The sequence below is a fragment of the Rattus rattus genome, chromosome 6 (genome assembly GCF_011064425.1).
Source record: "Rattus rattus isolate New Zealand chromosome 6, Rrattus_CSIRO_v1, whole genome shotgun sequence".
NCBI classification, from domain to species: domain Eukaryota; kingdom Metazoa; phylum Chordata; class Mammalia; order Rodentia; family Muridae; genus Rattus; species Rattus rattus.
In genome coordinates this window covers 49,233,600-49,247,006 of record NC_046159.1, presented here as the reverse complement: position 1 = coordinate 49,247,006, position 13,407 = coordinate 49,233,600, and the positions used below count along the sequence as shown (strand labels likewise).

Below are 13,407 nucleotides of genomic sequence, written 5' to 3'. Positions count from 1 at the left end.
TGGGAAGAAGATGTGTTCCAGGGGAGTGAGAGTGGAAAAGACAGGGAAGGGGGGGGCTTTATTCTAATCAAAATATATTATATATATATACGTAGGAAATTATCAATAAATCAACAATTATTTTAAAAGACGGGATTCTATAATGGTCAGGAAAAAGTTACATACCCACTTGCAAGGGGTGGCAGATGGCACTGCCCAGATAATCCTGGGAAGGTTTTCTGAACAGAGAGCAGAATGATCAGGAAGAAACAAGGGGGTGGGGGATACCAGCTTCATGTGTCTGCCGTCTTAAGACAACTCCAGCTCAGGGCTACACCCCAGAGAGTTCTTTGGAGACTGTACTTCAGTGAAGTCTTGAATTTTCTCACTTTTCCTTTCACTTTAAGAATGGTCCTTTAGGTCTGGGATATCAGTCACTGTCCCACGTATGGAGTGACATGGACTGCTCTATTACAGTTTTGTTTTCTAAGACCTTGTTGTCTCTCTAGCTTGGGCTGGCCTTAGACTCCCAGCGTAAGCAAGAATGACTCTGAACTTCTAGCTATTCTGAACCCACCTCTCCCAAGTGCTGTGATTATATGATTACAGCATTATACTGGTTTATGCAGCGTTGAAGATTGAACCAAGGACCTCAAGGCTCTACCAACATTATATCCCAGGCCTCATTTGCCTCAGTTCTGATACAAGTCTTGACAGTGTTCCAAGGGCCAACAGACCGCCATTAGGCACTACGTACATCTATTTGTGTGTTCTAAGAAGGAGGAACACAGCTTCCTTCAGGCGAAAAAGAGCTCACGGTGGGCTGAGAGATCCAGACAGTGAAAAGGTTCAGCGTTTCTCAATGGGGGTGACATTGGGCAGGAAAGCTTGCTGTTAGGCACAATGGAGCATCTGTGGTTTACACCTCATCAATCCTGGAATTGCTCCAAGCCCATTGGTTTCTGCTCCCACATTCCAGCACTGATTATGGAGGACCTGGATGAGATTAGGAGTCCAAACACATGCTGCTTACTTGGTTTACTTCCCCTCTTCCATAATCACCTCTGAATCTAGTTCCCAGTAGTTACTATGTCAGATACCCTGTCATGCTGCTGTCATAGTCAAGGATCAAAGAAGTATTTTAAGAACAATATTCAGCTACAAAATTTTGGTTTTTGCTACCCCGATGCAGTATACATTTCCCCCGGATTCTCGGTTCTCAATCACCTGCTCCTACTCGTGATCTTCCTGATATAAAATTTAAAAAGGAAAAGCTTCATTGTGAGGCAAGGAATAGGAGTGGGTAACGCCACGGAGATGCCCACCCATCAGTGTAGACGTCTTAGGATAATCGTTTAGGTTATATCTTCTGAAAGTGAAAATACACAGAAGAGGTGAGAATTTGCAAAGAATGTCTTCAAGATATCGGAAAGAAAGCCAAGATTAATAGTCATTGAATAGCTTTTAACAAGTTCTATGCATGTATTATGTGTGTCTGCTGCATGTGCATGTGTGTGGGCACCTGCATTTGACTGTTAGAAGATAGCTTTCAGGAGTTAATAGTTCCCTACTTTCGTCACGAGTGTCCTGAGGATCAATTGCAGGTTATGTTTGCAAATAAACACATTTTACTGGCTGAACCATTTTGCCTGCCCCCAGTGCATATAAATTGCAAGTAATTTTTTTCTTACTTTTGACCTTGCAACACCATCTCAAACAGGTTTCCTAATCTCTTCTTTCATAGATGAGGAAATTAAGGTTTCTAGGAATGAAACAGACATGTCTAAGATTGCACAGGATTTCCTAGAACAACTGGGAATTTTTACCATCTTAAAATGCCACCCTTAACACCGATGTCTCAAAGCACTCGTTGTTGTTTTATACACGATGAAGAGTCCTGCTGGAACTAACCAGAAGACAGGTCTGGACATACAAATGAACCAAAGTGCAGCCATTTAATACATCACTTAACCGAGTGCCTCGAAGCTGCACCGGCATGCAATGTTAGGACAATCTCATTTGAACTCCCAGCCAACTGAGAAATTGAAAGCAGACGGTGGTGAGCTGTTTGGTAACTTGGTGCCTTTTAAAATTAACTGAATCTTTCAAGTGCTGCTTTAGATTAGAGGTGACTAATTGGATAAAAGGAAAGAAGCCTTTCAACGGATGAAGAGTATTCTGGGAGCCCAGAAGGAGTTCCAGAAAAGGAAGGCACAAGAACAACTCCTCCAATAACGCTTTCATTATAAAAGTGAAGTTTCCAACACTCTGTTCCAGTTGAGGACAAAATGATGTGTCGCTGCAGCCCAGAAGAGCTCGGGGGCGAATAGAAAGCCCTTTTATTTTTAAAATGGGCTTTAACTCTGACCGAAACTTTCTAGCGTCAAAACCCCTTAGTGTTTTATTTTTTTGAATGAACGCTCCGAGTGTCTTCGCAGATGTCTAAACCAGGAGGGACAGTAGAAGCCAAGACTGAGTCCGTTCTTATTAATATTAAACAGCCAGGTCTGTATCCTTGAGGCAAACGGGAGAGACACGGAGAGGAGCTGCTGACATTGACAAGGAATCCAAACAGGACTTGCACTATCGGTGTACACCACGTTGCCTCTCCCCGGCTTGGCCTTCTGGGAATTGTAGTTTTGCGGAAGCTGATATCCTGGAGAGCTGGTATGCTGGGCTTGGGCGGAACCACAAATCCCAGAGCGCACCGGGCCCGGCCCCTCCCGCCCTGGTGTGAGAGTAAACTCACCGCGCCGGGGCGGGCGGCGGGCTAGCGGGCTGAGTGGGGCACTGAGCGGGGCGCGCGGCTTGGGGTACCCGAGGCCCTCCCCATCTTTGTCAGGTGCCCGGGTTCTGGTCCAAGTCCCAAGCAGTGGAAGGCGGGCAAGCAGGAGTCATGCAGTCCGAATCGGGAATCGTGGCAGATTTCGAAGTCGGGGAGGAGTTTCACGAAGAACCCAAAACCTATTACGAACTCAAAAGTCAACCTCTGAAGAGCAGGTGAGTGGTGACAGCTGGAGGGAGGCGCGGCAGGAGGCCCAAGGGCCCGGCGCCTGCTACCCTGGTAGGAGTACAGCCAGTCTGGATAGCTCTGGGACAAGGACCCCGTGCCCTTGCCTTGGGGTACAGGGCGACCTAGCCCCTGGCATTTAGGGTCCTGCTCACAGATGACTTGCTCGCATCCCAGGTTATCTGACAGTGGCACTCTTGGGACACCGTGAGTCTCTTGGGATGGCTCATCCAGGCGTGGGGACCCTTGACTGCAGATGCCAGCTGCTGAGCTGGATGGGGGCTGGGGCGGTACCCGGAGCGAGGTGGGGTAGGAGGAGCACCGGACAGGGACGGTGATCTGGTGCTACCAGGAGTAATTTTTCTGAAGATCCTAAGCAGGCTGATGGGCTCCGAGAGGGAGAGCCTGGGGTGGATGGAGATCTGATGCTTCAGGGTAGCAATGAACTGGCCTTCCCTTGTAGTCTAGCCCCCCTGGGACTACTAAGAGAGACCTCTAAGTGAAGTTCACCTGACTTTTACCTTCCACCTCCCACAGGACAGCACCCGCGCCCTGGGCGGGAGGTAGTGTGTGTGGGGTGGATGGGGGGGGGAGGTTGCGGGTGGGCGTGTCTCCCCATTCTTCCTTGCAAATGCTAAAGGAGGGGAGGGAGCAATTAAGCTATCTTAAGAGGCCTGTGGTGATTGGGAATGATCTCCTTGGCAGCTACACACATTTAATTCTCCAGGTGCTTCAAGAACTTTGGGCTTGGAGTGAAGATGCTCTCTAGTCTGGTGCCTCCTAACTGTCAGTACCTCTGCAGAATTGTTATCCCTCACACCACCCTTCATTGCTACTTGTCTGGCAGAATTGGTTATAACTCTCCTTGGTCACCCTGGACCCTTGAAGCCCTTTTTATTTGTAATGTTTATGGAGGGAGGGGGTAGTCACTGGAATCTGTGACTTTGTTTCTACCCTTTCAGTTGTGAGATGAAGTAAGGCTAACCCTGGAAGCATCATCACCTGGGGCCTCGACTGTCTAGGGTCTGGATGAGTGAGGTCTCCACTTCCTACTTGGCAAAGGGGCGGAGGGCCTCCCTTTCAGGAGCCAGGGAGGCAGAAGTGAGGGGCAGAATCCTTGCTTTGGGAGAGAAGGAAGCTGGGTCTTAATGGCTGGAAAGTGGAGCCAGGTTCCTTTCCTTCAGGGCTGAGGCAGGACCTTGAATCCAGTAATGGGAACAAACTCTGGGAAGAGTTTGCTCTTGCTAGAGCGGGCTTTTTGCACATGCTTGTGGCAGAGTGGAAGGAAATGTGTTAGGCATCAAGATGCATAAACTCAGCCTTTCACTAGTGGCTTCTTTTCATAAAGGCTATTTGTATGTGACCGTAGATGGGGTGTATTGGGTGCTCTGAGTGACACTGTGTAAGGCGTATTGTTGGTTATGCTCACTAGAGCTTTATCTGCATGTGGCTGAAGGGACCAGTGTTTTACTGAGCAGTCCCTGCTTTTGCTTCTATAAGCAAATGCTTACAAGGCCAGAATGAGGGGGAGTGTGTGTGTGTGTGTGTGTGTGTGTGTGTGTGTGTGTGTGTGTGTGTGTGTGTGTTTTGCTGAAAGAAATGAATTAACTGTGCTGTTCGAATCATTTGGATGGTGGCTGTTACATTAAATGAGTTTGAGGGAGTGAGGAAAGTACCTTTGGGGAAAACCAACGAGTGCCCTGACACTCACGTAGAAGGATTTGGTTCTATTCTTTCTCACAGTCAGCAAGAATGGCACACAAGAGCACGTGTCCTCTGGAGCTAGCTAGCTAGTACAGAAGGAAAAATGTGGGGATGTGGGCATAAACAGCTTCACACGTTAGTACGAGCAGCAGGTGCCAGGTATGCTCTTTGAAATCGACCCATTAAATAAAATCTGTGAATAATTTTCTGGAGTGGGTGACATACTGTTTTTGACCGTTGTTGTCCTAATGATATTACCATTGACATTTGTTGTTTGACTTTAAATGCAGTTCAGGGCCTTCTCATTGCTTGCAATTGAAGTCTACTGGGGAACCCTTAAAGTCCTGGTCGGGGAAAGGTTGTAATGAAAACTTGCAGATTCTCAAAACAAGGACATCCCACTGTATTGTCTCCATAAGCAATTCTCAACCTGTGGGTCGTGACCCCTGTGGGGGCTGTTGTATGACCCTTTCACAGGGGTCGAATATCAGCTATCCTGCATAATCAGATATTTTCATTTATGACTCAAGGCAGTAGCAAAATTATAGTTATGAAGTAGCAGCAAAAGTAATTTTATGGTTGGGGGTCACCAGAACATGAGGAACTGTATTAAAGGGTTGCAACATTAGGAAGGTCGAGAACCACTGGTCTAGATTGTTTCAGGATTCACCCATTTTCTTGCCTATTTCTCTGCTCTGACTTTGACCAAGTCAGTGTCAGTTTTTGCCTGAGTGATTGCAGCAATCTCTTAGCTCTCTCAACCTTGGCCCGTTTTAGTACCTTTTAAATTTAGCGCCCAGCGTTCTCATTAAACTGATTTTTTCTTTTTTAAGGCTGAGACCTGACTCAGTAACTTGTGTGCTTACCACACAACTGTGAGGACCTGAGTTCTTTTCCAGGAGCCCACGTGAAGAAGGCAGGCATGGTGCTTGGCAGTTGTAACCCCAGACCTGGGGAGGCGGAGATAAGCCTGCTGGCAAGCCAACCATCTGAATTAAAAAGTCACAGATACAAGGGAGAGACCGTGTCAAATTACCAAGTGAGGAGTGACTGAGGGAGACACCCGAGGTTGACCTCTAGTCCTCTCATGCATGCACATACACACAGACACACAACCCAGGACACAGTCTACCTGTGCATACATCCGAACATGTATACGCACATACATGTACACAAACCCCAAATCAGAGAGCTCTCAGTCATCACTGTGGGAGGGAGTTGTGGGTAACTGTTAGCAGGTAGGTCCCAGGGATGTGCTAGCTTCTTTACATGGCACAGGGCAGCTTCCACAGCAAAGAGTCATCTGGCCCTGTGCTAAAACTCAAGTTAGATCATGCTGTCCTCTCCGGTCAAAGCCCTCCACAGCTCTTCTTTATATTTTCAGTCCTTCAAATGGCACAAGGCAGTGTAAGTGTCAGGCTGCCCTTCAGCTCTGACCTTATCTCTCGCCACTTATCATTCTCAGAAGAGCCGGGCTTTTCCACCTTTGGACATTCATTCATTGCTCCTGCCTCTGCTTGGGCCTTTCTTTGCCCAGACAGCCACAGCTGTAGTACTCCCTGCTCCAACTTTCCTTTTCAATGTGCCCTTAATCGTACAGATAGTGCGGCCTTCTGGGACTATGTGTTCATAATTACTCTCCCTCCAAGCTCTCAGTCTTCCTTATCCGGCTGTGTTTCTTTCATAGCGTTAATCGTTAATGTTGGAATTTACAGTGTAATGTGTGTGTGTGTGTGTGTCTGTGTGTGTTGTGTGTGTGTATATATATATATATATATACACATATATATGTGTATATATATATATATATATATATATATATATATATATATATATATCAAACTTCCGGGCTCCAAGGTGGTAAGGATTTCTCTATGTGTCTTGTTAACTACAGAGTCACCAGAGTCTAGAACACTCAGTCACAGGGCTCTTGATGTTTGGAGATGGAGGCTTCTTTACTGTAAAGAGCTGTCCAATATATAGGATAATATTTGGTAGTACTTATTTGTTGGACACACGCTGCTCTCTCCTTCAGTCTGTCACGCTTGCTTTACGTCTTCGTAGTCACTATTGCGTTCCTTTGGAGATAAATTCCCAGCAGGCTTTCTTCAAGGATGAATTTCCATATTCTTCCCTGGGGCTCAACCCAGATATTCACGTATTTCGAATATGTTGCTGAACTTAGATTCCTTGAACCTCCTCTTGGGCAGACTGACCAGGTTAAGTGTTGTAGGATGAGACCCAGAAGGAGAACAGGTCCCCTCATGATGAATGGTGTTTTCCTGGAAATGGTTTCTCCACGGTGGGTCACCGGAGAAACACTCGCAGCAGACCCAGATCCACACTCTGTCAAGTCAAGTCACACGAGGGAAATGCAGGGCTGCTCTTGAGCTCCGGGACAAGTGGGCTGAAAGTCTTTTGGACACAGTGGTGTGGCCTGCGATCCTGATGGTTTGCTCTGCAGAAGCCCAAGGCTTTGTAGTTGCTGAAGCCCTTTTCCTGGGCAGACTTAGGAACTGGCTTCATTGGGCCCTGGTTTCCTCCTACAAATTTTACTGCTGTTTCGGACAGTATTAAATTTCCTGCAGATTAGAAATGGGAATGTGAGCGAGTGCTGAGTTAATCACGGCAAGATGGGTTGCTACAGCGGTGCCAAGCGTGGATTCAAAGAGACATGTGTGGAGTTTGCATAAGCTTGTGGGTTAAACAGAAAGAGAGACTGCTCTGTCCCACACACACCACAAGCACACTGGCTTTCCCAGTAGAGAGTTCCCCTTCAGCTTTTACACTAAAAAGGTCCTTTAATTTGATAAAATAATAATCTGTGATTAGCAAAACAAAATTGTCAAGTTGATCTCAATCTCTCCCTCTCTTTTTTCTCCCTCCCTCCCTCTCCTTCTCCTTCCCAGCTTTTGTTTGTTTGTGGATATTTTCTGTTTTGTTTTGTTTGTTTGTTTCTGATTTTTCTCTTCTGATCTGTCAGGGCACCGTTGGCATGAAGACTGAAAGCCTCGCTCTGTCCTTGCGTTTTCCCCTAACTAGCTGGGTGACCTTGGGCAGGCCTGGTGACCTCTAAACTTGGTAGCCTTCTCCCCAGAGAGAGTGAGAAAATTAACAGCAACATGAACTTTGGGGTCGTTGCTGGCACGGTCATCCTTCAGCAAGTGTGCGTAGATAGGACTCTTCTTCCTTCGTGGGCTCTGACACTCCGGAATGTGCGTGTCTTTAGTGCACTGCGGCTCACTTCTCCAAGGCCAGTGCTGTTATGTAATAAAACTTCCTCAATCTTACAAGTTCTGTTTTGCTTTCCTTCTCACAAAGTGTTCGGAAATTTGTTTTTACATTTTACATTTTTGATCCATCTGATAACAGTTTGTGTAGGTGAAAGACTGGCAGAAGGGGCATCAGCACACACATAAAAATCCCTAATCGGCATGTGTTTCCGAGTCTGAGCATACCCAGGTTAACACCAGTAATGATGGCTAACAGAGACTTAGTATGTGCCATGTGCCAGTCTCTGTTCAGAGGGTTTTTACATGAATGAGATATACTTAATCTCAGGCTTCGGAGATGGCTCAGGCTAAGGCTCACAACCAAAAAGATAAGATAGGCTTAATCTTCCCAAAACCCAAAGAGGTGCTTACAACTAAGAACAATGGTGGTACTAATTATGGTGTTAAAATTATCTAGTCCTGACTATATGCCAGGGCCTTTTCTGAACATAACTTGTGTGGACTCAGTTAATTCTCACGTTAGCCCGAGGCATCTGTATTTTTATTTTCCACTTTTTTTTTTTTACAGAGGGAAACTGAGGCATACCAAGCAGTAGATAAGGCTCCTATTTAAACGGGGGGAGGGGGGTCTAGTTGACCTCCCAGGCTCTTATGAATTAGTGTGCACTGTCCTGTACAAGGAGAGAGAGAGAGAGAGAGAGAGAGAGAGAGAGAGTGTGTGTGTGTGTGTGTGTGTGATTGTGCAGAATCCAAACCTGCAGCCAGAATGTCCAGTGGGGTGAGGGTTAGAGCACACGTCCCATCCAGTGACCATACAAGGCAGACTGTGACCTGCTGTGGGTATCAGCAATGGGGATTTATTAGAGGAACCTGCGTTGGTGTGGTGTGGGCCAGTGGTTCTGTGAGTGAATGAGGGAATTTGAGTTTGACCTTCAAAGTGAAGCAATACTCAAACAGCTGAGAAGGCATGAAATGGCACGAAGGGGCTTGCTCCTCAATGCTAGCAAACGGTGGGTGCAGGTGGGCAGGTTTAGGGGATCATGGTAAGCGTTTGGATCGTGGCTTGGCCATTTAGCTAGAGCATCTGGCTTCAAGATACATCATGTCATGGAATTGCCATTAACCTGCCTTCAAGATGGGACCGGTAGACCATATCTTCTTGAAATTGGTGTAAGTTTTAAAACAGGCAAAGTCTAGCCCGGAGTATAGCCCATAGTATAGCCTTTGATAAATGATAGCAGCTCTTTCTTTCCTGGGAAAATTAGTGTGTAGCATCGTCTCCTCCTCTCACCAATAAGTCAGCTCTTATAGAATCATAAGCAGAATAGACCAGACTGAGGTGCCTCAACCTGGCAGATGTTCCAGCCTCATTATGCAGATGAGGCTTGTGTATGATTAGACAGAACACTTGATTAAAGTGGGATTCTAAGTGTTGGTTTTGCCTGTTACTGGAGATTTCCTCTTCCCGAGTGCTGCTATTTATAGAGTTTCTTTAAGTGTGTGTACATTTAATTCCCTTTGAGTTCTGCAGTGCAGTTTGCACAAGCTGATGCCTAGCTCTGCTCCAGTTGTGCAAGAAGTGGAAAATATCCTTTTTTAGAACAGGTCACATGTGCTTTACTGTCAGGGATAGGACCTCAGTGTAAAAAAATGTATCTTGGGACAAATCAAAGTTACTAAATTTCTCTCTCCAACTGCTTTGTTTCAGAACTCGTAGTATTAGGATAAATAACAGGACAAAAAAAAATCCTTGGTTACTATTCTTTCTTTGGTCAGCTGTCAAGGACAACAAGAAAGAGTCCCACTTGTTTTTGTGTGTGTGCTTATGTGCGTAGCAAGCATAAAATGTGCTGTACTGTTAGGTTTGTCTAATTGAGGTAAATCATAAAAACATGTTTAGCCACTCTCCAAGTGTGGATTATTTGGAGGAAATTGTCAAGAAGGCAAGTCAGAGACAGTTACTGGTAATCACAAGCTTTCAGTATTAGAAGACAGTGAGTGTATGGTTTATTTAGAGAGTTTTCTGAGTCTTAATACTGTGTGGCTGGGGGAGCAAAGTTCCACCAAGACACAAAGTCTGCCCCTTCTGTGGCGGTAGGGCCAGACTCTCCGCTATAATGTCCCTTCTTTGCTTCTGGTGTCAGCATTTCCCAAGGCTCACTTTGGCTTCTTACCATCAGTAAGCCCATTTCTCCAGGTTGCTTCATAAACACAGGTCTCTTGTTTCTCTGTCTAGTGTTTTCCTCTGTGTTGGGTCAAGCATGCTGTGGAGGATGAAGGGGTTATCCCTTGCGGTGTTCACATGAGGCCCTTGTCCTGAGATTCCAGTGACGAGCCTCCTTTCCTTATGACTGCCGGGTACTTCTCAAGTGCTAGATGCTGTGGTCCAGGCACACAGACACGACAGATATGGCATTATTGGTGCTTTTCTATTAGAACTGGAAGTTGGGTCTGGGTGGGCTGAACAGCAGGGCTCTGGGGGAGGGGAATAAGGGTACTTGGTAAGAAAAGAGTCACAGGGCTGAATGTCCTACCTCAACTTCATGAGGGCCCTCTCGTGGCTCCCTAAGTCCCCGAGCGTCAGTCACTCAGTCACGTTAAGCAGGAGCACAGCTCTGGAGCCAGAAGGAGCTGGTTGTGTTTGTTTCCCTTCTTACGCCCCCATTCCTCTCTCCCCTTTTCATCAGTCATTTATTAAGCATTTCTACTATGTTGGGGCGCTTGCTGGCTGCAGGGAATGAGATGCAAATTAGATAGCCAAGGTTTCTCCTAGCACCGTGCTTCTCTCTTGGAGGTAAGGACCTCTAAGTTAATAATGAACCAAAGACTCCAACAAGGTAATTTTTGCGGTGAAAATTAAGTGGAGTGTGTTATTGGTGGAATGTAACTGAGAAAGAAGCAGCCATTGTGGGGTCCCACGGGTGGGGAAAGCACCGTGACAGAAGTGCTTTTGAAGTAAGACCTGACATAATGGAGAATGCCTGACACAAAGGTGCTACCTCTCTGTGACTTTGTCCAAGTTACTCAACCTCTCTGAACTTCAGGTTCTACTCCCTTGAGTAGAACAACTACTTTGCAACGTTTCTACAAAACTAAAAGGTTTTGAAATGTTTAAGAAGTAGCTAACATCAGGCTGGTGGTAAGTAGAATTCCCCCTATACCTACTTAGGACTGATTGAAGGTTAAGACAGAAAAGCAGAGAAGCAATAGAAATGAATCTTCGTAATGAATCTTTGTTGTGAGTATTTATAGCTTGGTTTTGAGTTTTTTTTCTTAGTATTGGATGAGTCAGGTTTCATGCTTGTCTTTGTAAAATTAACCCCTGACTATGAGTGGAGATGGGTCTTGCTTTTTATTATTTTTTTATTTCCTTCAGAATGGTCTGGCTCTGTGTGGTTGTCCCCCTGTGTCTGCACTGAAGTCACATTTGACCCTGCCTAGCCTAGGAATGGGCTTTTGGCTGGACCTGGGGTTACATTTTTGGGTGTAAAGGTAAGGTCTGAGAAAATGAGGATTCAACAGCAAATCTCATAAAACCTGCCCATCTTCCTGACTCCCAGCTGGGAGTCTCAGCACTGGATCGTGCCTCCAGACATGAAGCATTAGTGCTGGTGCAGAAGTGAAAAAAGAAGCTGACTTCCTACGCTCCTCCCAGCTCTTGTCCGCTGACATCCTCAGACGGTAGCTTTTAAAGCAGCCTCTTTAAAAACAGTCCTTTTTGAAAAATCATTTGGAGTTCGATAGCTGTGTTCTTTCATTCACACACACTCGGAATGACTGCTTTTAAAAGGAAAGATCCTGCATCGTGAGAAGGCAAATATTTTCAATCTAAATCGGTGAGTTCAGGTCTAGGGGAAGGCACTGATGGAGCCTGGTTCTTCTATAAGAAGCTGTGGCTCATTGAGCAACTTCAGGAAGATGTGTGTGGGCTTTGCCTTCCCCTACCCTGTCCCTTCCCCAACGTGAGTCACTTGCTGAATCACACACACAAATTCCCTCACTTTCCATCTGATCAAGGACATCATTGGAAAAAGTGGCTTCCTGCCCTATTGGAAACACGCACAGCTTATATTTGAGCCTGTATACTTTCGTCAGGAAAAGTGTGGCTCGTCTGAAGGAAGCTAGAAGGCAGAGGAGATCTATTTGGTGTAATGGCTGAGGTTATCTATGAACTTACAAAATGACAGTCAGATTCACTTCACTTCCTTTTTACAGAGATTCACAAACATGACCTTTTTATTTAACTGAGGCACCGGAACCATCCATGTAAAGTCTGACAGAGGACCTAGACGTCATGTGGCCTTCATTGTTTTTCAGGCATGACGAAGGACTCTCCCAAACTAGCAGAGACGGCACTCTACAGTTAAGTTGGTGAAGCCACACATGGTTATGTCCGTGGTCAAGACTAGGCTACCTTTATCTTTCAGTATTCTGCAGAAGTAGAGTAAGTCACTCCAGGAGCAGCGTTCCCCTGTTGTATTTCTGAGCCTGCAGATTGGCACTGTACAGATTCAGTACATTGGTCAGTAGAGCCCTTGGCAGCCAACCAATCTATACTGCAGTTGGCTGAGAATAACTGAGAATAATTATGATAGTATGACCAGTTATTTAATTAAGAGCCCTTTACTTGCAAAGGAATAGGGTGACTTCAGCGGTGCCCTCTTGAAGAGTCAATTGTTAAAGTAAGCATTTACAAGAGCTTAGGTGGAGCATGGCCACCAACCATGAGCAGCTGGTGCAGTTCCCTGTGACTTGCATGTCTGCCCATTTGCTGCAAGGAGACACACGTGGAGAGTTAATTCGAGAGCCTGGCCACTGACGGCAGTGTCCCAGGCAGCCAGACTGCAGACTTTTTGGAACCACACCTTGCATCATTCATCATAGCATGGTAATTTCCCCTTGTCATTCCACTAATAATATTTTGTCTAGGTAAATGCTGGGTGAGCAAACGGCGAGTGACAGGAGCTTGGAATGCAGTCCCAGGGATGCAGATTACAGGTAGAAGCTTTGCATTGAGTTGGAAGTGAATGAGAGAGCTGACTGGGTTTGCTTGGACATCACAGCAAAGTCACTGAAGTGCACAATTTAACAGGAGCTGAGTGACAAAGTCAGTTTAAGGGAAGATTTTTTGCAGTGGGGTGGCAAGGGGAGGTTCAGTGATATTCTGTGGTACTCCATTGACTTTGGAGTCTTTCCCTTGTAACCCCTCTTTGTCTCTCTTGACCACACACACCTGACATCATTCCAGTTAGTTCTCCTTGGCAGCCAGCCTCCCTTCCCTTACATATTTCTCCTACTGGACAATCTCTTTTCACCTATGAGTTTCACCTTTTCCCAAGTTCAGTTCCTCTCACATGGTCAGTCAGCCCTTAGAGTTGAATTTCATGATCAATGCCTGGTCACATGCCCTTAGTTTCAGGGATGTACTGACTAGTGAACCCTAAGTGGACCCCAGGATTTCCTTGCTTGGGTACTGCATAT

At 45.9% G+C, this 13,407-nt stretch overlaps 1 protein-coding gene across 4 annotated transcripts in view; it reads left to right on the top strand.

Annotated features, from left to right (window-relative positions):
- Positions 1 to 2,757: 2,757 nt before the first annotated feature.
- Mitf (melanocyte inducing transcription factor) overlaps positions 2,758 to 13,407 on the top strand; it is a 202,275-nt gene continuing 191,625 nt past the window's right edge. For all 4 annotated transcript variants that reach the window (XM_032906035.1, XM_032906033.1, XM_032906034.1 and 1 more), the window contains exon 1: positions 2,758 to 2,979. In XM_032906035.1, coding sequence (XP_032761926.1) covers positions 2,876 to 2,979 — 104 coding nt within the window. In that variant the 5' untranslated portion in view covers positions 2,758 to 2,875. The remainder of the gene's footprint in view (positions 2,980 to 13,407) is intronic.